This window comes from Aegilops tauschii, chromosome 1, assembly GCF_002575655.3.
Source record: "Aegilops tauschii subsp. strangulata cultivar AL8/78 chromosome 1, Aet v6.0, whole genome shotgun sequence".
In the NCBI taxonomy this organism is placed as follows: domain Eukaryota; kingdom Viridiplantae; phylum Streptophyta; class Magnoliopsida; order Poales; family Poaceae; genus Aegilops; species Aegilops tauschii.
In genome coordinates, this window is record NC_053035.3 from 1,437,535 (window position 1) to 1,463,031 (window position 25,497).

At 42.6% G+C, this 25,497-nt stretch overlaps 1 protein-coding gene across 1 annotated transcript; it reads right to left on the minus strand.

The window, feature by feature from the left end:
- Positions 1-72: 72 nt before the first annotated feature.
- On the minus strand, positions 73-18,000 carry LOC109754232 (uncharacterized). Its single transcript, XM_073501720.1, is given in 12 exon segments — positions 73-414; positions 526-2,044; positions 8,696-8,767; positions 8,908-8,984; positions 8,987-9,067; positions 9,070-9,109; positions 16,145-16,274; positions 16,348-16,570; positions 16,781-17,033; positions 17,121-17,305; positions 17,538-17,630; positions 17,727-18,000. Coding segments are annotated over 10 exon segments (2,649 nt in total). The 5' UTR covers positions 17,283-17,305; positions 17,538-17,630; positions 17,727-18,000; the 3' UTR covers positions 73-322.
- Between the last annotated feature and the right edge of the window lie 7,497 nt (positions 18,001-25,497).

The following is a 25,497-nucleotide window of genomic DNA, read 5'->3' on the forward strand; positions in this document are numbered from 1 at the left end:
GCTTTTGTTGACAGATAAGCAAGAGAGGCCTGAATTATCCAACTCCTTGCCATGCATTACACAGTGCACTGATTAAATAGCATTCACCAATCAAATTAAACGGTACTGCCCACATTATTACAGATCAGAAATAGTATTGAATAGTATACAGAATTCTCTCACACTCACAAATAGTCATATTAAACAGTAGTCGGCCATACACGTCTGGTTCGCATTGAAAATCACAGTGCACAATAAAACAAGCACATGGAAAGTAAGAACAAATCTCACACAGCCGGCTGGCTGACCTGGCAATAGTTTTTCCTGATGGCTCCACATTCCTTCACTGATTCACGGACTTGTGATTCCTAGCCAACCTTCTCTTCTTTCTTCTCTTTTTTTGCGGGACAATCTCACTAGAATTTTCTTCTGAGGCTAGCAAATGGATGACGAAACATAACAAAAGTTAGTAGCAGATCATCAGGACACAGCCCATTTTTCATGATACAAAAAAAAAGAATGCAGAAAACGGGATTAAAGTCTTACATGCTGGGTCTTCAAACCTTTGGTCGGGGATGTGCTTGATCTTCTGCCAATTTGGATGTCTGACTGTTTGACATGACTTCGTGAACTCACCACTGCAGTATGCAACAGAAAACTTCTCAAGAGATCGGGGCAGTGTTGGAAGCGACCGGATATTCAAGCACCCTTCAATTTCCAGTTCCTTGAGCGATGTGAGGTGCTCAATATTGCTTGGCAATGTGTCCCACCTGCAGTGACCAAGCCAGAGCACACGAAGATGAACGAACGCCTCAAGTTCAGGACAAGATCCCGGTTGGCTCCATCCAAACAACACAAGTTTTTGCAGGTTCTTTGGGCCACCTTTCTGTTTACCCACCATCCAATCTGGGTTTCTCGAGCTTTCATAGCCTGAGATAATCAGTTCTTCAAGACCTACGGGAGGGCACAGGCCCTCAAGCACCTCTGCTTCAACTTCTGAACTGCACCTTGTACCATCATCACCCCATTCCAACTTCAGTTCCTTCAACCGATCCTTGGCACCTAGATTGGCTTCAACAGCTTCCTCCTTGCTTTTAACATTTTCAAGGCCATAGATTGTCAGGCTGCCACGAACCTTGTTTAGGTCCCTAAGCTGCTTTATCTCATAACCCTGTTCATTCCTTACTGTGAACCTGCTGCTTGGTAACGCTTGGAGTGAGATCAGCCTGCCTATGTTAGGACAGTCCAAGTTCTCACAAATTATGTATCGCAGGTTCATAAGGTTATCAAGGGTAAATTCCCAAATTTGGCCATTGCTATGATTACCAATGTCTAGCAGCTGCATCTGGTGAAGCTTATTCGTTAGTGTGCTTGGTAAAATTACGGTGCACTCGAATGTCCTGAAAGCAAGATAGCATAGGTCCTTTAACTGTCTAATGGATTCTGGTACCAGGAACTTCTTGGGTTGTAAGATTGGAAGATGTTCCCGGCTGAAAGCAACAGCTAATACCCGCAGTTTACGTAGCCTCTTGCATATACTCTCCATGACTTTTTCCTCAACTGATGTATCCCTTTCAACAACATATATTATGAGGGTGTGTAAATTTTCCAATCCAAGGATCTTTTTAGTAATCAATTCTCCATCATAACGCTCTACAAGAAGATGGCAGACGTCTTGGGGAACATCTCCTTTCCATCCTTCTCCTCTCTGACTCCTTGCATTCTCGATTCTGAAGCAGTCCGTTCCACTAATCTTGTCTAATAAATCATGCAACAGGTCAGGAATTGTAAACCAAGTATCATGCCATTCTCCTCCTTGCTGAAGAAATGAGCATGACACTAACTCCTGAAAATAACTCTCAGCTATATCTTCCATGTCCTCCGTTGCACAACTGGTCTTTATAAACCCTTGTGCTACCCACAAGCGAACTAACACATCCCTTCTTAACTTGGATCTCTTGGGGAAAATACTGCAATATTTGAAGCTTCGCTGGAGATCTGGATTAAGTTGTTGATACCTCAACCAAAGAGCACCCATGGTGTCATTCAATATTTCCGGATTAAACTGCTGATAATAACATGCAATTAGCATTTTGGATGAATAATATAGTGATATTTGTCTATGGAACATAAATATATAATTAATTCAGAATGCTTGCATGGCATTAGTATGTAAAATATAGGTGCAACGAAATGTTCCCAAGAGTCCAAAAACAAATACGTTTTACATAGATACAAGTTTGTGCTCATTTCGTGGGTGCAAACTTTCACGACAATATGAACAAGTTTGAACTGAAAAGAAAAAAAACTATGTTTTTTTAAAAGAACTTTAATGAAACATTTCTATCTTACAGAATATTTATGTTGTAAATATACCCATGATCAACAGACGGCCCAAATAAAAAAACTCATAGGAGGTAGATAATATATCACCGTCTCCGGCCAAATCTATGCACCGAAGGCATGTGGTTTTGGGCCATTGGATGGGAAAGTGTCCGGCATGATTCATGAATAAGTTGGGATATAGCATATATGTAGGAATAACCTTGTATTGTATGAAAATCTACGCGCACTTTAGCCCTTTGGGTTCCTGGTTTCTGCTATTGTTGCAAAATAATCGTTTAATTCTTATAAATATTCACCCACAGTCCATTTAAGAAAATTAACCCGAGATTTTATCTCGTCTAAAATTTAATAAAACTTAAATGAGTTTCACCATCAAGTTTCATATCCAAAACTTGATGAAACTGAATTTCACAAAAAAAAAACAAGTTGAACTTGATGAATCTTAATTTTATATATGAACCGTAGTTTAGAAAAATCGCCAAAACTGTGGTGCAAGTTGATTTGAACTAAATACAAGTTTTTTTTATAAATATGTCAGTTGCCAATTGATCATGTCCATCACTTCGTCATCCAATGGTTGCTGATGTATGTGTGCATCCGATAAACAAATTCACTTGGTGAACTAGATACGTTGTCACAAGAGGAAAGTAGGACATCTCAAAAATGCTCGAAGCATAAGTACATTAACATTATATTGTTTCAAATGTCTCACCACAAAAAAAAAGATAGGTTCAAATTAGTCGTGTATCCAACATTGTTAATTTTAATATTAGCTATTGAGGTTTCTGAGCTCGTTCTTTAGGATGACGTCTAATTCTTAATGGAGGCAGTAATGATGTATTCAATAAGTTTGTAAATAGATACTTTCACATAATTTCGTTGGTAGAAAACAATTATATATTCTATTATTGATAAATCACGGTGAATCTAACAACATTATTTTATTCTAGTGCTTCTATTTCTTTTGCCTAATTTTGTTTTCAAAGTGTTAGCGATCATGAGGAACACTAGATGAGAAGAAAGAAAACACATGCCAAATCTGTTTGGCTACTTCTAGATACTTCCACTCTAGTGTACTATTTCTTTCCTTTTCTTTTCTATCCTACCTACTGTTTTCTAGAGTATTCCAGCTATAAGTAGAAGTATGTGAAGGCTTCCCAAAGCCCTATAAATAGAGGTCCTCGCCTCTACTTTGTAGGCAGACTATGTACCCCTACCTATAATAGAACTTGTTGTTCTTATCTAAGATCTTGGAGTAGATCTTGTGCCCTAGGAGTTCTGGATTGAACTCTTGCTGCCCTATCAGCCTACATTTGCCTCCAAAGAGCGATATCTAGCGCAGCACGTTGAAGCTGTTCCTTCAACACTTGTGCTGTACACATTGTAGCAGCAAGGTGGAGTTGCTCCTCCACAAACTTTGTGCTGCTTCAGGTGGTATTAGAGCCTCGTTGACCCATAATCGTTCTTGCTGTCCTCTTCGAGAGCAAGTTGCAGCAAGCAATGGAGCAATTGGAGAAGAGGATGGATGCTGCTGAACAACAAATCAAAGAGCTGTGTGAAGATCTTAATAGGAGATTTGACCAGTTGGTTGAGATGATAAGAAAGGGTGTCCCCCCTGCTACCAATGAAGGAGATTCACCTAAAGAACAAGAAGATGTTTATCAAGGAAGAAGGAGAGGTAATCTTGGAGCAAGACCGCCACAACAACATGTTGTTCAACATGCTTCAAGAAGGCCAATTTATGTTGAAGCTTCTGAAGGTGAAGAATATGATGAAGCCCTCGAAGAACCAAATCTCTACGCATATCGAAGAGCACCCAACCCTACATATGCAAGAGATAGATACAAGGTGAAAGATGAGATCCCAAGTTTTAATGGAAATGTTGACATTGAAGGGTGCCTGGATTGGTTATATGAAGTGGAGACTTTCTTTGAGGTCATGGAGGTTCCGGAAGGTCGTAGAGTTCCTTTGGTCGCATACAAGCTGAAAGGAGGAGCCGGTGCATGGTGGCATCGCGTTCAAGAGGAGCGCGGGCTGAGAGGAGAACCTCATGTTAGGACTTGGCGACAAATGAAAGGCCTCTTGAAAGGGAGATTTTTGCCCGCTGATTCTGACCAGATCCTATTTATCCAATTTCAAATTGTGCTCAAGGAAATAGGATTGTTTCAGATTATACGGAGGAGTTTCTAAGGCTACAAGTGAGGTGCAACCTTGCTGAAACTGAAGAGCAACAAGTTGCAAGGTACATCAATGGTCTCAATGATGCTATTCAAGATCGATTGATGATGCAACAAATCTGGTCCGTTGATCAAGCACAAGCTCTAGCCTTAAAGGCCGAGAGGTTTGTGAGGATGAGAAAGACAACTAAGGCTCCATATCCTCCATACCCTGATACCGAAGGCTCATCTAGGAGCCAACCTAATAGAGTGGAAGAAAAGACCACTCCACCAAAGACAAAACAGCCCATCCCGAAGCAAACTAGAGGCAAGGGTAAGGCAAATGAAGGCCCAAAGTGCTATAAATGTGGTAAAGAGGGACACATATCTAGCGGTTGCCCACTAAGGAAATTTGTTAACACGACTATCCATGATGGTGAAAGCGATGAGGAAGAATACGAATCTGAAGATGTAGACGGACAAGTGGTTTGTCAAGAAGAAGGTAAAGAGGTGGTATGTGTGATCCAGCGTGTCCTATGTTCCACACCACAACTCGATGACACACAACGGAAGAAAATATTTGAGAGCAAATGCATGGTGAATGGCAAGGTATGCAAACTAGTGATTGATAGTTGCAGCTGCGAGAATCTTATCTCGCAGAAGTTGGTGGACCATTTAAAGCTTGAAACCCATGATCATTCAAATCCCTACACTATTGGATGGATCAAGAAAGGAGTGAATATGAGGATCACCAGACAATGCAACCTGCCACTTTCTTTGGGTAAGCATTATCACTCAAATGTGGTGTGTGATGTGGTTGACATGGATGCCAGCCATGTTCTTCTTGGGAAGCCTTGGCAATTTGATGTGGATACACACACAAGGGCAAGGAAAATTCTTACTCTTTCATTTGGAACAAGAGAAAGATCATTATCTTACCAAACAAAACCGAAGGTAATACCTCTAAGGAGGAGGGGAAAACTATGTTAACTATCTCCCATACCTCTCATGAGTTTATGGAAGACTTGAAGGAGGCAGATTTGTGTGCTGCACTTGTTGTAAAGGGAGAAGAGCACCTGACAGTTGAAATTTCAGCAAAGGTACGTGGTTTATTGGCAGAATTTCATAACATACTTGGGGAGCCACATGGCTTGCCACCGATGAGAGGAATTCAACATAGAATTGACTTAATTCCGGGAGCAAGTCTTCCTAATCTTCCACACTATCGAATGAGCCCAAAGGAGCATGATATATTGAAGGAGAAAGTGGAGGAATTGTTGCAAAAGGGGCACATTTGAGAAAGTATTAGCCCATGTGCTGTACCAGCCCTACTCGCGCCAAAGAAAGATGGATCTTGGCGCATGTGTACGGACAATAGAGCCGTTAACAAGATCACCGTAAGGTATAGATTCCCTATTCCCCATCTGGATGATATGTTGGATCAGCTTAGTGGAGCAAGAGTGTTCACAAAGCTAGATTTAAGAAATGGATATCATCAAATCCATATAAGACCCGGGGATGAATGGAAGACCGCCTTCGAGACAAAGCAATGGTTGTTTGAATGGCTAGTCATGCCATTTGGACTCTGAAATGCACCAAGTACCTTTATGCACTTAACGAATCAAGTCCTTAGACCCTTCTTATCCCACTTTGTTGTGGTCTATTTCGATGACATCTTGATCTATAGCAAGGATGAGGATGAACACTTTGATCACATTCGGAAGGTGCTAGAAGTACTAAGGGAAAATGAACTCTACGTCAACTTGAAGAAATGTGTTTTCCTGCAAACACAACTTCTTTTCCTAGGATTCGTCATAACATGTGATGGCATTCGTGTTGATGATTCTAAGGTTGAAGCAATCCGAGAATGGCCAACTCTTAAGACCATTTCTGAGGTAAGAAGTTTTCATGGCCTTGCAACTTTCTATAGGCGATTTGTTAAGAATTTCAGCACTATCATGGCACCAATTACCGAGTGTTTGAAGAAAGGAAAGTTCCAATGGGCAGAAGCAGCTGAAGCTAGCTTCAATGAGATTAAACAAAAGCTATCACAAGCTCCTGTCTTAGTACTACCTGATTTCAAAAAGACTTTTGAGTTGGAGTGTGATGCAAGTGGAGTAGGCATTGGAGCTGTCCTATCTCAAGAAAGGAAGCCCATTGCTTTCTTTAGTGAGAAGTTAAGTGAAGCTAGATAGAAATGGAGTACCTATCAACAAGAATTATACGCCGTTTTCAGAGCGTTGAAAATTTGGGAAGTCTATTTGCTGCCTAAAGAGTTCATTGTTTATAGCGACCATCAATCCTTGAAGCATTTTAGAAATCAAAAGCATGTTCACCGCATGCTAGCAAGACGGGCAGCATATCATGAGAGGTTTAACTATCTCATCGTGCATAAATCTGGAATAACTAACAGAGTGGCCGATGCTTTGAGTCGTCGTGCATGCCTCTTGACTTCTTTTGAAGCTGAACTTCCGGGCATGGATCAAATAAAGGAGTTGTATGAGGGTGACGAAGACTTTGGCCATGTTTGGGTAAAGCACGCAAGGGGCCAACCATTAGGTGATGACTATTTGATGCAAGATGGATATGTCTTCAAAAATGATCGTTTGTGCATTCCAAGAAGTTCTCTACGTGACAAGCTGGTTAGAGAGCTCCATTCAAGTGATCTTAGTGGCCATGTTGGACGGGACAAGACTATCGCTAACCTGGAAGCTCGCTACTTTTGTCCACAACTAAAGAGAGATGCTGGAAAGTTCGTTCAACGGTGCCCCGTATGTCAGACTTGCAAAGGCCAAGTTCAGAACACAGGGTTATACATGCCTTTGCATGTTCCTGTTGCTCCATGGGAGGACATTTCCATGGACTTCGTCTTGGGCTTGCCAAGAACAAGACGAGGAAGTGATGATGTATTTGTGGTCGTGGATAGATTCTCTAAGATGGCTCATTTCATCCCATGCCGCAAGACAACGGATGCTCATCATGTGGCAAACCTATTCTTTCGAGAAGTGGTCAGACTTCATGGAGTTCCAAGGTCCATTGTCTCAGACCGTGATAGCAAGTTTCTTGCTGCATTTTGGCTCACTTTGTGGAAGCAATTCAACACTGAATTGAAATTTTTTAGCACTGATCATCCACAAACAGATGGACAAACGAAAGTGGTGAACAGGTTTTTGGGTAATCTGATCCATTGCATTTGTGGAGAAAGAAAGGGGCAATGGGATTGGGCTTTATCTCTTGCAGAGTTCTCCTACAATAACTCCAAGCATAGATCCACAGGAAGGAGCCCTTTTTCCATTGTCTACACTAAAGTTCCAACACATGTGGTGGACCTGGTGAAGCTGCCATCAAGGGGAAACTCAAAATCAGCATTGTCCTTTGCTGATAATTACACCGAGTTATTTGAAGAGATTCGCAGCACTTTGGAAGCACAAAATCAGAAATATAAACAACTTGTTGATTGCAAAAAGAGGCCAAAATCATTCCAAGTCGGTGATAAGGTGATGGTCTACCTCCGAAAAGAGAGGCTGCCTTTAGATATTAAAGGGAAACTTAGGCAGTGAAGGTATGGGCCCTTCTCTATCGTGAGGAAGATAAATGATAATGCTTATGTGATAGATCTTCCAAGTGACATGGGTATCTCCAACACTTTCAATGTTGCGGATTTGACTCTCTACCATATAGAAGAAGCGCTCTATGAAGATAACTCGAGGGCGAGTTCCAAACAACCAGGGGAGAATGATGAGGAACACTAGATGAGAAGAAAGAAAACACATGCCAGATCTGTTTGGCTACTTCTAGATACTTCCACTCTAGTGTAGTATTTCTTTCCTTTTCTTTTCTATCCTACCTACTGTTTTCTAGAGTCTTCTAGTTGTGAGTAGCTATGAGTAGATTGGTGAAACTTACATAATGTTTTCTGGTGTATTCCAGCTATAAGTAGAAGTATGTGAAGGCTTCCCAAAGCCCTATAAATAGAGGTCCTCGCCTCTACTTTGTAGGCAGACTATGTACCCCTACCTATAATAGAACTTGTTGTTCTTATCTAAGATCTTGGAGTAGATCTTGTGCCCTAGGAGTTCTGGATTGAACTCTTGCTGCCCTATCTGCCTACATTCGCCTCCAGAGCGATATCTAGCGCAGCACGTTGAAGTTGTTCCTTCAACACTTGTGCTGTACACATTGTAGCAGCAAGGTGGAGTTGCTCCTCCACAAACTTTGTGCTGCTTCATTGTCTCTCCTAGCGCATTAGGCGTATCATGGTACCGCTCATTTGTAGCATTTTTGGCCTGTTCAAATAACCAATTATGTATATTTCACTTCAACTACTGGATTGTAGCAATAAAAGAGCAAATGGAGATGCATGTATGTACACAAAGTCTCAAGATTAAGTTTTGTAGGAGGTATGTCTTCCACGCGAGTGATTTACCTGCTGTGAAGTAATCATGCTACTTTCAATATATCCGTTTATAGTTTCTCTTCCATCAAGGGCACCGATAATATGTGTGTATCTGGTCTCCTTGCCGGGTTGATCTCCATGCACTTCATTGCAATCTCAGCACATACTCGTACCTGTTCCAGTTGTACACCTGCTGTGGTTTCTCCAATATGGCACTCCAACTTTCAACTACCTATGAATTATATTAGTGTATTATGAAAACAAGAGACATCTTTGCAACACAAAATTAATGTATGTAGTAGTACATATATACGAGGCCCATAAATTATGTTACCAGCTGATACAAAACTACAAAAAAAAATTGCCCAAGAATTTAATTATGGTGCGCTCTGGTTTCTTCTCACAAGGTATCAACTGAATTAATAAAAAATATGCATCCCTTGAAATCTGCCAGGTCATGTGAGGGTAATAGGATTGCAAGGACATAATTTGCATCAACCAGCCTTATTGTTTGTCTAACCAACTCTTAATCCCATTGTCCTGTAGATCGATCAGTAATGTCACAAACTTATGAAAAAGTTGTCCACCCCTTGGAGTAATCAACTTTCTGCTATTTCAATTAGGTATCCATGCATCATCCCAAATGCTATTTTTTTTACCATCGCCAACTCTCCAAATATATCCTCGAGCCTCACAAAGAGTGGTACTTTCTCTTTCCTTTCGGCTTATACCATGCCAAATGGGATCATCGGTTGGTAGGCGAGGCGATGGCACGGGAGAGAAGCAAAGTCAATCAATAATATATGGAGTACAATTTGGCAAATGATGTGCCTAGCTCAGGTAAAAAATGCATATGGCATGCTCTGCATGGAAATCTTCCATGTCGTGTTACTCTAGCAAACCAGCATATTAAGGTTCTTCCACAATGTATGGCATGTAATCAAGGAGCATCATAGGCTTGTCCATGGAAGACACAGACGATAATGTAGATAGCAATGGTTGTACATGCGTTAACATCAAAGTATGATGTAGCTATTATCCCCAAGGCTCAAGTGATTAAAGGTGGATGGTCGAGGCCCCCTCATGGCATGATTAATCTTAATGTCGACGATGCTTTCAATAAGGACATGCTACACTAAGCAGCAGGTGTAGTTTTGAGAGATTCTAGGGAAGCTTTCATTGTGGTGGAAACCTAAAAATTGACATGTGTAGTGATGCACTAACAACAGAGGCAATGGCGTTGCGCTTTGGATTACAACTTAAACAGACAATGGGTTAAAACAAAATAGTCACAATCTCCCACAATTCTAAGGTAATTGAGACCATGATCAATGGCGGAAGAACGTCAGGTCCTGTAGGGCATAATTTTTGACGATTATTTCCATGTCTTATAGGAATTTCCACTAACACTGGGTGAACATTGTAATAGAGAAGCCAATTATGTGTCACATGTATAAGCTAAGATGGCGATATCGTCAGTGTGAAGATCCCTTCTTTGATCAATGATGTAGCAGTTATCACTATCTAACGAATACAGATGCAAGGTAAAAAATATGTATCAAAATTCAGGTTATAGATAACTTGTGCATCGGTGATGAAATTGTACAACCACTCTCCTGCAGAAATAAGCTAAGCTTTATTGTTCTCACATGTGTGGATATGCAAATTGACACTTTCTCCTTCACAAAACAAATTTGTATAGAAGGTATTCATTCTAAAAAATATTACTCATTAAACTATATTTTTTGTTGGCTTTTATTCCTGTTTTAAATATATTTTCATCACCGTGTATCAATAGTCCCTCTGTAAGGAGCATGCTCATTTTTATTCCATTTGTAAATCATGGTGTTAGACCAATGCATAAAAGTTGAACATAAATGTTTGAAAGTGCATATTCGCACCTAAGTATGTTTCATTTTGATGAAGACAAACTAAAGGGGCTAATGAGATCGTTATGTGTATCAGCAGGTTTTACTCCCATGAGAGAATGGTGTCGAGGATCGATGACCCCTTAAAAGTAAAGGGCTCAAGGAGGAATTTCCGGCAAGCACGTCCACCACTTACCGGGGCTCGACCGCTTGCTTGCATAGGGGATGGGCAGAAGAAGGTAGAGTGTTCCTAAAGCCATGTCGTCGTCCTTGACCAGGAAAGGGAGGGCGGTGGCGGCTGTTCGAGGACGGGTGTGAGCACTGGAAAGAGGACGATGTGGCCTACCGATCTGGGTCCTGTGGCAGGGCCTCGCGTGTGAGGGGGAGGATCCAACTGTAATGACTGGCGTCGGGAATGGAGGTTTGAGGAAGGAGGAGGAAGGTAGTGGGGCCGATCATAATTTTAGGGGTGAGAACTGGGTCAATGTAGACAAGTGGAGAGTTGATGAGCGTGGGTGGTTTTCTTTCTTTTGTGGTTTGGTTCGGTTCTATGGTGTGGCTCGATTCGGGGTTGTGAAGCAATGGTAATGATGTACTATATGATAATGAAATGATGTACTTAATAAGGTTCTAGGCCTCCTTTGGTTTGTAGGAATTATACAAGATAGGATTTTCAAGCAAAAAAATAATAATTTGTGGGTAGTTGGTATGTCGAAATGGATTCCTATTCCTATGTAGGATAGGAATCAATCCTACACATTTCAAAGGAAAAAAATAGCTTATACACGGGTGCAACTTCCATCAGCAGACGCCGGACACACGTCTCCGTTGTTGCGGGCAAGCACCGCCGGGTAAAGCCTGCAGTGCGTCGGCGATGGCGGGCCCTTGCTGCCCGCTGGCATGGTGGGTTGTTCGAGGCAGCCTCCTAGCCGGTCAAGCCGATCGTCATGGCACGACCGGGATCTGGTCGATATGCATATGCCACGGGTGGATCTGACGGCGTCGGCTGGTGTGCCAGGCTAGCGCGAGCATGGTGTGGGCGCGCTCCTTGGGCGGCAGGCTCTCCCTCACGTGCTGCCCTTGCTGAATCTGGACTTTGCCGTGGTAACAGGTCCGTTGGCTATCTCCTGCATGAGCGGCGGAGTTTGGGGACTAAGGGCAGCGGCCTATGAGGTTCTAGCTGGCGGTGACTGCCTGCGATCATGTGCATGGCGCGGCGGTTAGATCTGTTTGCAGGTGGTCACAACTTTGGCGTCGTCCATGGCTGACTTGGTGTGGTTGCTAATTCATATCTGGACAAATTGGTGATGGTGATCCAGATTCGCTCGACCAAGTAGGGTGACTTTAGAGTGTGTTGCGGCGACCTTATGTGGCTCCACGATGGCAGTGGTCACAGAGAGATTTTTGGGAGGGTTCATCTCTGTAGGTCCAATGGTTGACTACAAGGGTAAGATGCAAACTATGGATGGCAGCTTGCCGCGGAGGCGTGGTCGGGCAGTGGCGACGGTTATTTTGCATGTAGCTGCGGAGTTCATGGAAAAGTGGTGGCGACAACACTTGAGTGACTTCGATGGTGGTGTTCTCGAGCACCTGGTCGCGAGCTCCGTGGTGAAATCCTAGGTCTGACCCGAGCTAGTATTACGTGGCAACGACAAAGGTTTATTTATGTCATTGCCTTGTTGACGGCATTCCTCGAATATTCTTAGATTGATACTTCGGGGTGAGGACTTAGGTTCTGGCCTTGGTGGTTGGATCTATTGACGGTGAGGACGCTTAAGTGTCGCTCACTTCTTGATGGTGTTGTTGTTGAAGAACCTCGTCGTCTGTGTTGTGTCATGACGTAGTTGGTGCGGATATGCTCATTGATGTAGTTTGCCGATCGTAGATCTGATCACTTTGGGATTTTCTTTTTTCCTCTCCTATGCATAGCATTGGTCTTATATGACTTTGCTATTTGCTGACGTGTTTTTGTGTGCATTTGTTGGTGTTGGCTGTGTGCATCCTAACTATGCAGAGGTCGGGTGTGTGCTCTTTGGTTTTGTATTCTCTTGATGCTTCTTTTTTATTTAATAAAGTCCACCCTTTGTCGAAAAAGGATTTGAAATACACGTTATATCACTTCCTATTATTTTTCTATTCCTATAAAATTCCTATCCTATGAACGAATGTGTCCTTAAGGGGCGCTTGTACAATAGATGAATAAGTCATTTGTAACTTCTTATCTATCTATACAAAGATGGAGGGCGTAGGGCTTTTATCCATCCGAGTTACTAACCCGGGGTAAAACCATTGAGTCACCATCATACTCGACGATCCCGTCGGGCACCATCCCCCCCTTCACATTCTTCTGTGATTTCACCAAGATCAATGAGCATTATTTGTCGTCATTTGGCTCCCACCATGGGGCCCGAATGGAGCTCGCTCACTACAATGGCCATGAACTCCGTCCATTGTGACATCCTGGCTTAATAGGAACGATAGAATACCACATCAATGAAGTGCAACATCTATTCACGAAGTTGGTCTCCAAAGAACCGCCATGTTAAGTGTGTTTGTCCTCTGACCAAACTTGTTCTCGGGTGCGCCACGAGTGAGGTCAAAGTGTGCAGCAAAGAAAAATGTTGGTCTATGGGACCAGTCTATGTCCCAGGTGGTATCCAGACATAATGGACATGAACTGGTGGTTGTGTTGGGTGTTATACCCACCCTCATCTTCCTAGAGCTGGGTTTCCATGTTGGACTAGGGGAAGGGCGGAAACGCCAAGATTGTTTCTGACTCACACAAACCATATTCCCGGGTGGGCTTTGTTGTTAAAAGATCAAATTCAGGAGGAAGAGAAGGAGCGGAAAGAAAAGATGCTCAAGGTAATCCCTGCCAGCCGACGTTGAGGTGTCCAATTACAAATCACCGCCCACAACATAAAGTTTGGAGCCACGGGAGGACGAAGCCCAGCTAGAGCAAGATTGTTGAGAGGCCACAGAGGTACCCATACTTCGTAGTATGTTCGTACGAGACCAGGTGCTACATGATCGGACCCTTCCTTCCCTAGGAGAGGATCAAAAATCATGGCCCTTCATCCATTCTCTAGAGTCAACTTATACTTTAGCCATGCGTTACCGACTCAGATTGGAGTCTATTATCACCTGTGCTTACCTCTCACACAAGATACCATTCTTGTCAACCCAAAGTCCAATGCCAAATGGGAAGTAAAAATCTAGGTCAATATGCAATTTCGGTGTTGGCCGGAGCATCATGGCAAGAAACTTTGGCCTTTACGGTAGTTGTTTTCACATGAATCATCTAGAGTTTTCACTGGCCGTGGGTCAAAATTAAATGCAGACCCTTCTACTCTTTCTCTAGTGCTCTCTGGTTCCACCGAGAGTGCCTGGTTAAATGAGTTGGAGGCTCCAGTGTCCCTTGTCCCTGGCTAGTGTCTGTGTTGCGGCGTGATGCTAGAGGCAAACACTCTCGCCTTCTCTCTATCTTCTCTCGGGGGATCCGGAGTCTCCCAGTAATTCAAGAAGTAGCCTTCTGGCCTAACTCTCAGACACAAAGCTACCTCGCTTGACTGGTTTTGAATCATCCGTAGGTGCCAACCCGGAGCCTGTGCATGTGTAATTTCTGCACAAAACAACTAGTTTTTTTCCCGACTATATATACGCCACAATAACCCTTCGGGGTAGGTTGACCACTCCATTCCATACATTTTAGATCCATGCTTGAACTCCCTACCCTCTCAACTCTAATTTTTTGATTTCTTGAGATATTTGTGATGGATTTGAGAGGAGTTAACACTAAAATAGATATGCACCCTTCCTATCTCACTAACCATTTTCTTGATTTGCACAAATTCCAAGATTATGACTTTGATCTAGTTCCTCTTGGAGGTTGGATAGTCCTAGGCGGTAGGAGTATTCAGTGAGGAATCAATTTGTGATTTACCTTGCTACTTGTAAAGTATTGAGGCCACATAAAGGTCTACCACAAATGATTTAGCATCGTTGTTGTGGTGGTGGCTCAAAGATAGTAAGGTGCTATCGAGTTTTCTTTAATTTAATGGAAAATAGAAAGGCTTGATGATGATCAATCATTCGGTTAAGGTGGATATGAACCAATCAAATTTTACTATATACATACAACATTACAACGGTTAAACTAATTATTAGAAATGCAAGACAACCAATATGAAATGCTAGAAAAACGAACGCGCTGAAAGGATTCCCTCAGCGTCGAGCAGCCTTGGTGGCATCGAGAAACTTTGGTGTTCTGACACCTATCCAAACAGTGATTAGCTTCCCTCCAAGTAAGTGAACATAGGTATACTTCTTTATCTCCGTGTGTCTTCGGTTAATTCTTATCTAATCTTGTTTACTTTGGTCCCTTGACCTTGCAAGTATCATATAGGTTGTGCTCACCTTAGTTTTATTAGGCAAACTTTATATTTCGCAAAGACTATTCTAAAGGACAGAGAGCTATAATTTGTAGACACCTATTCACCCCAGTTGCATCATACACTAAATTTTACATCTAAAATCATGATTTGGTCTGGTTCAACATGCTAATTCTTTGGATTTTGAAGTTTTACAAATTAGCATGACATGATAACACTTCAGATGTAGGTCAACATGTCTTTTTTTCCATCTATGGTTGAACCAAAGGCAACCTCCTTCTCGAGAAAAGGTTGAACCACCACTTGACAAAGTGTGGTTGAGTTGTAGGCATAGTTTAAAAATGTACCGGACTATCCGTTTGAATGGAAAAGACTAAAACCAGCTGGCCCATCTGTTCATGATGTTTCACAGACTGTCCCACCATTAGATAAGTGAAACCAGCTGAACCTGTCAGTTTTCTGCAGAATTGGACAATAAACTGGGCAGGTGAACACAATGAAGCCCAAAACTTATATTGGGAAAAGTGGGATTGAAAACCCACACTTGAGTCATCCGCCGTACCCAAGCCAATAACCACTATGTTAGGGTCATTTTGATGTCTCTTATGAGGAAACAATGCTATTTAACCATTTTCAGTACAAAATTAGCATATACTATATACTATTAATTATATATTTTTACGATAAAAACCATAAAATGGACCATTATCCAGCAGCCTAATCGGTGAAAACCTGAATGGAGAGGCTCACCGGTTCGGTCACCATTTCGGGTTTTTCTAAACTATTGTTGTAGGTGACTTCCATCTACTAGATGTTGAAATCCTAGTTTCAAATATTTTTCATGTCGTATAAATTGTAAGTCTTTAAATAAAGATATATGTTCCATGGTGGTTAATTACCAAAAATGAAAGGGAGTGATATTATGTTGCATCTAAAAAGAGAAGCAAATAATGTATTGGTTTTGAAGTCAATCCTTTATCTTTAAAAGTGAATCTAAATCGTGCTTACCTTGTCAACATTATCATTGAGATACCAACTCTCTCCTGTCGACAGTACCTCCTTGATTATTATACCAAGGCTATAGATATCAAGCCGATGTGTGATTTCACCGTTCCGACATTCTGGTGCTAAATAACCCCTGCACAATAGACGCGCCCACGCTGACTAACGGAATAAGAATGTGGAACTGTCAGGAGGCTTAGCAAACTTACTCTGTTCCGCGTATGTTTACAGTAAAAGTCTGGCTCTGCATTGGACGAAAGCACCTTGATAGGCCAAAATCAGTAATTTTTGGTACCAAATTATCATCCAACAATATATTCTCTGGCTTTAGATCTAAGTGGACAATATTATTTTGATGAAGATAATGTAACCCCTGACAAATTCCTATTATAATTTGATACCGTTCTGTCCACTGAAGTCGACAAGATGTATCTACACAGCAGGAGAGGATAAAGCAAGCTGAGTATTATTTGACATACTTCAAGTCTATAATATTCAAATCAATAGATATTACGTACGTGCTCATTATCTAAAAGAAGATAGCATATGACATAGTGAGAAGTAATATGTGGGATACTGAACCATATGAAATTTAACGATGAAAATAAAGGATAAAAGAAACTTTGAGCCATATGATCCTACCCGTGATATACTCAGGAAGACTCCCTCTAGGAACAAACTCGAAGCAGAGCAACCTTTGTCGTACATCGGCCATGACCAATTTTCCTTCGTACTTCAACATACTGCCTTGTGTGTCAGCACAATATCCCAGAAACCGTACTACATTTTTGTGCTTCACCATCATGAGACATTCAACTTCTCGGAGGTACTCCTTCTCATACTTATACGTATTTGACATCCTTTTTACCGCCACGGTCCTATTCTCAAGAATTCCCTACATCGAGAAGATGACATGTCAGCAACAACTTCAGTTTCCTTATGAAGTTTGTTCAAATCCCAGGGTAGCTCGGAGGTACTGTACCTTATAAACCTCCGCAAACCCACCGCAGCCAATTTTCTGCTTAGGAGAGAAATCATTTGTAATTTCTTTGAGAAGTGACAGTGGCAGCGGCTTGGGCTCTGCCGTCTCATCACATAGCATGGACTCCAGCTCCCTTGGTGTGATAATAGATCGGCATTCCATTTGCAATATATGTCACGGTACCCCTGAAACAAGAGCAAGCGCATTATTTGCGACCCTTCTTCACTTACCATAGGGAAAGTTGTTTGCTTGACAGCATATACGAGTTATGAAATCATAGGCATACTACTCCGTCTGGTTACAGTTTTGATTAGCAAAAGAAACACGTAAACCATCTCCCTAAGGTGACGGAGCGTAGGCAGCCAGGACGAATAAGATCTGAAGAAGTTTCTGGTTCAAGGAATTATTTGTGATTACCTGGCGAGGTGGAGGCCCAAAGCTTCAAATGATTTCTTCCAGACTAGGACAACGGATGATTTCTCAATCTGTCAAGGAAGACTTCCATAGATCCTGTCCATGTGAGAGAACATGGGAGACTTATATTAAGAAACGACTACCAAGTGAACACTTCACTAATAAGTGCGATTTTTTTAAGAGCAAGCTCACCGCCACTGCTCGAGCTACTACCAAGGTCCCCGTACGTTTGCTACGGAAGACTTCGCTTTTCCTTGTTGGCTCTGCGCTGCAGCTTCCTATGATCGATGTTGCTGCTACTCTGCTTCTTCTCTTCTTCCTCTACCCGGCGATGCCGACGACGAATAGTAGCGAGTGCTAGCTATTCTAGTGGTTGGAGTATAGAGCTCCAGGGCTTATGGCGATGGTGGTGAGGAGTCACCTCATTATATTTGCTCTCAACATGTACAACATTTGCTACATCCTGTCAACCTCGTCACTTCAACTCACCTTAATGGCAAAGAAGAAAAATGATGCGTCCTAATTAATTTCCTAGCACAAGTTGGAGGATCGAACGTAGCTTTCATTCAGAACTCGGTTAATTGATTGAAGCTGACTTTCTTACTCAGAGCTTACTGGACTGGCTCTAACTGAGGGACTAACTCCCTTCCAGTTTATGACTGTGTGTCTAGGTCATTAATTTGACAAACGAGTTTTGAGTCGTGTATTATAAAAAGGCATACCACTGAATTTGTATAAAAAGAAGCTTTTCTATAACACAGTACAGACATAGACGCTCATATATACAAGCATATACTTATGAGCACCTCCGAGAGACTGCACCAGCATATCATCTTGAAATTGACGAAGTCACCAGAGGCGCCTCATAGTCGACGGGAACGTCTCCTCCCACTTAAATAAATCCAAGAATAATACGAGCACCAGAATTTGAACCCTGATGGGCTGGGGGATACCAATGTCTTCATAACCATACAACTATAAGTTGGTTCGCTAAAAGAAGTTTTTTATTGTATACTGTCTTCATACCACAGTCTTCATAGCACTGTCATCACCGTGATGCACGCAATTGTTTTTGCTACAGTTGTTTTCTCGAAAGGAAGGTCATCACCATTAGCCTCTGCATCATTGTAATACACACAATTATTTTCACTATAGTTGTTTTCTCGAAAGCAAGGTTGTAACATCCCAAATTTTCAATTTGGTATGTTATACATAGATCATCATCGCATATCATGTTTTATTGCATTTTGACAAATCCTCGATAAATCCTAAGCAACTCAAGGACTCTCGTAGAGAGTTGGGGATTTTCTCGAATTTTCATATCTGATTTTCATCAAATAATAAAACGAGGATTTTGGTTTTAATTATTTTCTCTCCGAAAAATATTTCATTTTAAAAATAAACGAGAGGAGAAAATAAGAATTCTCCAAAACAATTGAAATACTGGAGGAAAAATGTTAAAATCAATTATTGGAATTTATTTGGATTTTATTTGCAAAATTTTACTGCATTAAAAATATTGCATGTTTTCAAAATATTTATTTTGCGTTAAAAAAATGTTCACCCTATTCTAGATTTTTAAACTAGACGGGGAAAATTTATTTTATATTTTTCTGACCTTTATTTATTTTTCTATGAATTATTTTCCGCGAAACGAATTTAAAAAAAAAACGCGCGCGCCCGCCGGGCCGAGCCCAGCCGCGCCAGGCCGCCGGCCCACCCCGCGCCGCTCTCCTCTCCGCGCACGGGACGCCGCCGCGCCGCCGTGTCCGCAATGGACACGGGAGTCCGAGCCGCCGGAGCTTGCCCCCTCCTCCAAGCCGAGCTCCCCCCCTTTATATACCCCCCCTCTCTTCTCTCCCCTCACCACGCCCGCCGCCGCCGCACTCGCCGAGCCACCGCCGCCGCCGCACGGCAGCCGCCGCCGCCGCCGTTTGCCGCCGCCCCTCGCCCTCCCCTGAGCCCCCACACCCCCGCCGCACCCCGCGCCCTCGCCCTGAGCCGCCGGAGCCCCCGCCCCGATGAGGTACCTCGCTGCCTCGCCTCGTTCGTCGCCGGTTTTTGTTTTAAAAAAACATTCATTAAAAAAAACCCTAGATCGGTTTTTTTTCGGTTTTATTATTTTGCGAGCGTTCACCGAACCGTTCGTTTTAACGAACGCGTTCGTCGGTTTTTCTCTGTTAACGAACGTCAGTTCTTTAACCGTTCGTCCGTTTTTCTTTTTCGTCGGATTTTTCTGCGATTATCTCAGATTCGATTTCTGATCGAATCTTCGTTTCTGTTTAACGTCTCGCTCGTTTATCGGAATCAGGCGATTCAAGCGCCTAGAGTTTCGTCTCGAAATTCTCTTTCCGTTTAACCTACTCAAACAAGTTTTTGCTACAGTAAAATTTGACCTAGATCCAGATTAGTAAACGAAGCTTCTTTCTTTCGCCGTTTGACTTTCGTTGCTTCTTTCGAGTTGATTCTTTTTGCAAACCGGAGTTCTTAAGTTGAACTTTCTGGTTGGATCTTTCATTCGAGTTTTACCTGTGCATTAGATGAGTACTGATTGTATGCTTGTTTGTTTGCGATAGAGTACCCGGAGTGTGCCGCCTGTTACTTCGAATCGCTAGGTTTTGCGGATCATCAGCAAGTTAAGTAACACTTTGATCATACTTTTCATACCCAGTTTTATTGCATTAGATCTATTCCTCAAACAATTGCATGATTAGGATCTAATTAAAATGTGGGAACTGAGAAGTAGTTGAGGTAGTACCTATTGCCTGTTTACTATTCAAACCCTTGGGAGTTACTTCTACGTTGCTATTATTATTGCCATGCTATGCTCGTAGACGTGGATTGGGTTTGAGAGATATTCATGACAGATGTGAGATGTTTATTAGTGGTTCAACTTAAGGTGGCAACTAAAACTCACATCTGGGTGGATTGAGGCACCTGGAGAACCCAGTGTTGTCTGATTTTATAAGGTCCGCCACCCAGGCTCAAAGGGATCATAAGATTATTCATGCTAGAAACTTCCGTGTGCAGCCACAAGCTATTATGGGCTCTAGCATAGTTGAGTAGGTTACATGATCTCTTGAAGAGGTGGGCTAGCAGATGTAGGGGAAAGTAGGTGTACCGGTCCATCCAGAGTAAAGAGTGATTGTTTCTGAAAGACTGTGTCTCGGTCATTCGTTTCTCAAACACCATGCAGTGCGAGAAATAAAACGGAGGCGATCGAGTCTTGTGGGGAAAAGTGCGCAAACCTCTGCAGAGTGTACAAACTAATCATGGCTAGCCGTGTCCCCGGTTATGGACAACTTGAGTATCTAGTACCTGGATTATCATTTGAATCTCATGACCATGTTACTTTTAATTAATTTTGTTGGGTTAATGATGACACTTAATTGGGATTGAGTAGGAGGTACCTTCTCAATGTTTAACAACCACCATGATAGTTAAATAAAATTTATTCCTTTGTAGTAGGGAAAAATTGGCTTTTCGCATAAACTTTAACCATAGAGCTTTCCACCAGCCATATATGCATGTAGTATAGCATTATTATTGTTCATTACTCTCTATGTGTTACTTTGCCAGCATATTCTATGTGCTGACCCGTTTTCGGGCTGCAACGTTTCATGTTGCAGACTTTTCAGACGACTAGTAAGGTGCCTTAGGTCGTGGTCTTATACTCAGTGATGCCGCTGGAGTTGATGGACTCACTTATCTTCCAAGTCTTCCGCTGTTATCGTTTTAGATGGCCTTAAGCCATATTTATCATACTTAATCTCTTTGAAGATATTCGATGTAATAAGTGTGTGATTGCTACTCTGTTATAAATCCTCCATTTGTACTGTGCGTGTCAGCATTACTGATCCAGGGATGACACTGGTGCACAGCAGCACAGACCATTTGAGGTTTGGTCGCTACAAAGTTGGTATCAGAGCACACGCTGACTGTAGGACACGACCACTAAGCTTAAGCCCTAGAAAGCTTCTCTCTTCTCATTTCTGACCCCTCTCCTTTTTCTACTCTTCTAGGAATGACGGATGCAAGGAGCAAGTTCATGCAACCAGATGAAGGCACGCCTTTTGGTAGACACTTGAAGGAAGTCACCAAGTACTTGAACATAGGAATACCAAGCATCACTTGAACCTACAACGCCACATTACCCAAAGAGGAGAGCTGGAAGATTCAAGTTCACATTCCAGGAAGGACGTTTGTGCCAGTTACTGAACCCATAAGATTGGTTTTCGAAGCACCAACCTGGAGTTTAGGGAAGAGCATGGCCGCACACATCGCCATGGGACGTATTGGACAAGTCTACCACCAGGAGCTTAAGGATACAATTTACCAAATTTGTGGACACCGAGACACGCAATGGGAGATGATCAGAACCAAGAAGGATGGATCTATTGCAGCTTTCATTTAGGAGCAAAATCAACATATTCGTCGCCAGGAGAACTAGATGTGCACGGACAAGGAAGAACTAAAGAAGGCATTAACCAAGATCAAGGAGCTGGAGGAAGAACTCAAGGCTACACGCGAGGATTATATGGAGGAAATCATCGAACTAGTAGGGAAGAATGACGACCTGGAGAATAAGATTGGAGTATTCATGGGAAATCCAGTGCCAAAAGCAGAAGTCGACGAATGCACTTGTCCGGATAACTACATCATCATCGACGACACCGACTCGGAACCAAGTGAAGATGACTGGGTTGACGAAGCTGGAGCAGACATCATGGAGTCTTCAACGGATCAGAATTTCTAGAAGACCACCATATCAGTAGTAGTTTTCCCCCATTTAATAGTATAGTTCAAGAACTTTGTAACGCTAGTTAGATCGATTGTTTTGCCTTGTTTGAATTGATTGAGTGATATTGATTGTATTTGTCTCATGAGCATATGGGTAGTGTTTTCTCTCTAGACCTCATTCTATTCTTAACTCTCATCTTTTCTAAACCTATCAGATGCCTCCGACACGCGACACCGGATTTGTTTTTCCGCCAGAGATCACCCAGTTGATTCAACAACAGAATGCCCTGATGCAAGTGTTAGTGCAGAACCAAGGCAACAACAACAACAACAACTCACCGCCACCACCACCTGTTGATCACTTAGCCCGTTTCTTAAGGCTAAACCCGCCGGTGTTTTCGAGTAGCACCGAGCCGATTGTTGCAGATGATTGGCTCCGCCAAGTTGGAAGGGAGTTGACCACTGCAGGATGCACAGATGCGGAAAGAGTGCGTTTTGCCGCACATCAGCTTGATGGACCCGCAGCATCATGGTGGGAGAATTATACAGCCACGCACCCTATTGACACTGTCACATGGGACCAGTTTCAGCAAGCTTTCCGTACAGCTCATGTTTCTGCAGGAGCTATGGCTATGAAGAAGCGTGAGTTTCATAACCTACGCCAAGGAGGACACACCGTAGGCCAGTATGTGGAGGATTTCAGTAAGTTAGCACGTTATGCACCAGATGACGTTGCTACAGATGCAGCCAAGCAGGAGAAATTTTTGGAAGGGCTGAATGATGAACTGAGTATGCAGTTGATGGTAGCAACCTTCAACAACTACTAGGAGCTGGTAGATAGAGATCTCATGATTGAAGGGAAGCAACAGCAGATTGAAAACCGTAAGAGGAAGTATGGACAAGGGAAGTACAATTCTGGAGCTCAGCAGAAGCCACGATTTGCCCCGAAACCGGGAGGACAGTTTCAGCATACCCATGGAGGAGGTAGTTCGCACAACCATAATGGCCCCAAGAATGGTAATGGGAATGGAGGAGGCAACGGACAGAACCGCACCAACCCATCTACCCCAACCAAGAGGGATCTAAGTCACATTACTTGTTTCAAGTGCCAGAAGACTGGACATTATGCAACTGATTGTCCTGAAGCCCAAAATGGAAATGGCAATGGAAGCTCTGGGAAGAAGCCGAATCCATTCAACAAAGGACATGTGAACCACGTGAGTGTGGAGGAGGTTGAAGCTCAGCCTGATGCAGTAATAGGTAAGTTTTTGGTTAAGTCGTTTACTGCAACCGTTCTTTTCGATACTGGTGCATCGCATTCATACATATCAAGGGGATTCGTGAATAAGTTTAAGATGTCCACCCAAGTTCTCAAAACCCCTATGTCAGTAACCTCGCCAGGAGCAGAGTATATGGCAACCCAAGGATGTTTTCAGATACCATTGGCCATTGGAAGGCATGTTTTCCCCTCAGACCTCATTGTTTTGGAATCGCAAGGTTTGGATGTGATTTTGGGAATGGATTGGCTATCGTTGTATGGAGGAAACATCGATTGCGCCAGCAAGACGATTTTGCTTACCACCCCGGAAGGAAAAAGGATCAAGTATGTATCCCGGCATATGTCGAAGAGGACTCAAGTGAATTCCTTATCAGGAGTTGTACAGGAGGAAGTACCAGTGGTGAAGGATTATCCGGATGTATTTCCAGAAGAGTTGCCAGGCATGCCACCAGATAGAGACATTGAGTTCTTGATTGAACTTTTGCTAGGCACAGGGCCAATATCTAAGAGACCGTACAGGATGCCAGCAAAGGATTTGGAGGAAATTAAGAAGCAGATCAAGGAGTTACTGGATAAAGGCTATATTCGCCCAAGTTCGTCACCGTGGGGATCACCAGTACTTCTAGTGGAGAAGAAAGATGGATCGCTGAGGATGGTTGTTGATTACCGAGGATTGAATGAAGTGACCATCAAAAACAAGTATCCACTGCCGATGATCAATGATTTGTTTGACCGCCTACAAGGAGCTAAAGTATTCTCCAAGATCGATCTACGATCAGGATACCATCAGTTAAAGATTCGAGAGCAGGATATACCTAAGACGGCTTTTACCACGAGATATGGATTGTATGAGTATACCGTTATGTCATTTGGTCTGACTAACGCACCTGCCTATTTCATGAACCTGATGAACAAAGTGTTTATGGAGTTTTTGGATAAGTTCGTCGTGGTGTTCATTGATGATATTTTAATCTTTTCCAAGAACGAGGAAGAGCATGAGGAGCATTTGCGATTGGTACTTGAGAAGCTCAGAGAACATCAGTTATACGCCAAGTTCAGCAAGTGTGAATTTTGGCTGAAGGAAGTTGGATTCCTTGGACATGTTATTTCTGGAGAAGGAATAGCAGTAGACCCTGCCAAAGTTGACACAGTGACAAGTTGGGAATCACCCACGACAGTTGGAGAAATCCGGAGTTTTCTTGGACTTGCAGGATACTACCGGAGATTCATCGAGAATTTCTCAAGGATTGCTAAGCCCATGACTGAGCTATTGAAGAAGGACACCAAATTCAATTGGACTGAGGAATGTGAAGCTAGTTTCCAAGAGTTGAAGAAACGATTGGTTACCTCACCAGTGTTGATTCTGCCAGATCAACGCAAGGACTATGAAGTTTATTGCGACGCTTCTCGTCGAGGACTTGGAGCAATGCTTATGCAGGAAGGAAGAGTTGTGTCATATGATTCACGACAACTTAAACCTCATGAGAAGAATTATGCTATGCATGATTTGGAATTAGCAGCCGTGGTGCATGCATTGAAGACATGGAGACATTTTCTCATCAGAAACCATTGTGAGGTGTATACAGATCACAAGAGTTTGAAGTATATTTTCACGTAGAAGGAGTTAAATCTCAGACAGAGGAGATGGTTGGAGCTCATTAAAGATTATGACATGAGATTGCATTATCACCCTGGAAAGGCTAACGTAGTAGCAGACGCGTTGAGCCGCAAGAGTCATGTCAACACCCTCATGACAGGAGAGTTACCTCAGGAGTTAGCCGAGGACCTTCGCGAGCTATGTTTGGAGATAGTCCCAAGAGGCTATTTAGCGACATTGGAGATTCAGTCTACCTTGATGGAAAGGATCAGAGAAGCCCAGAAGACAGACAAGGAGATTGAAGAGATACAGGAGAAGATGAGCAAAGGAAAAGCCAAGGGATTTCG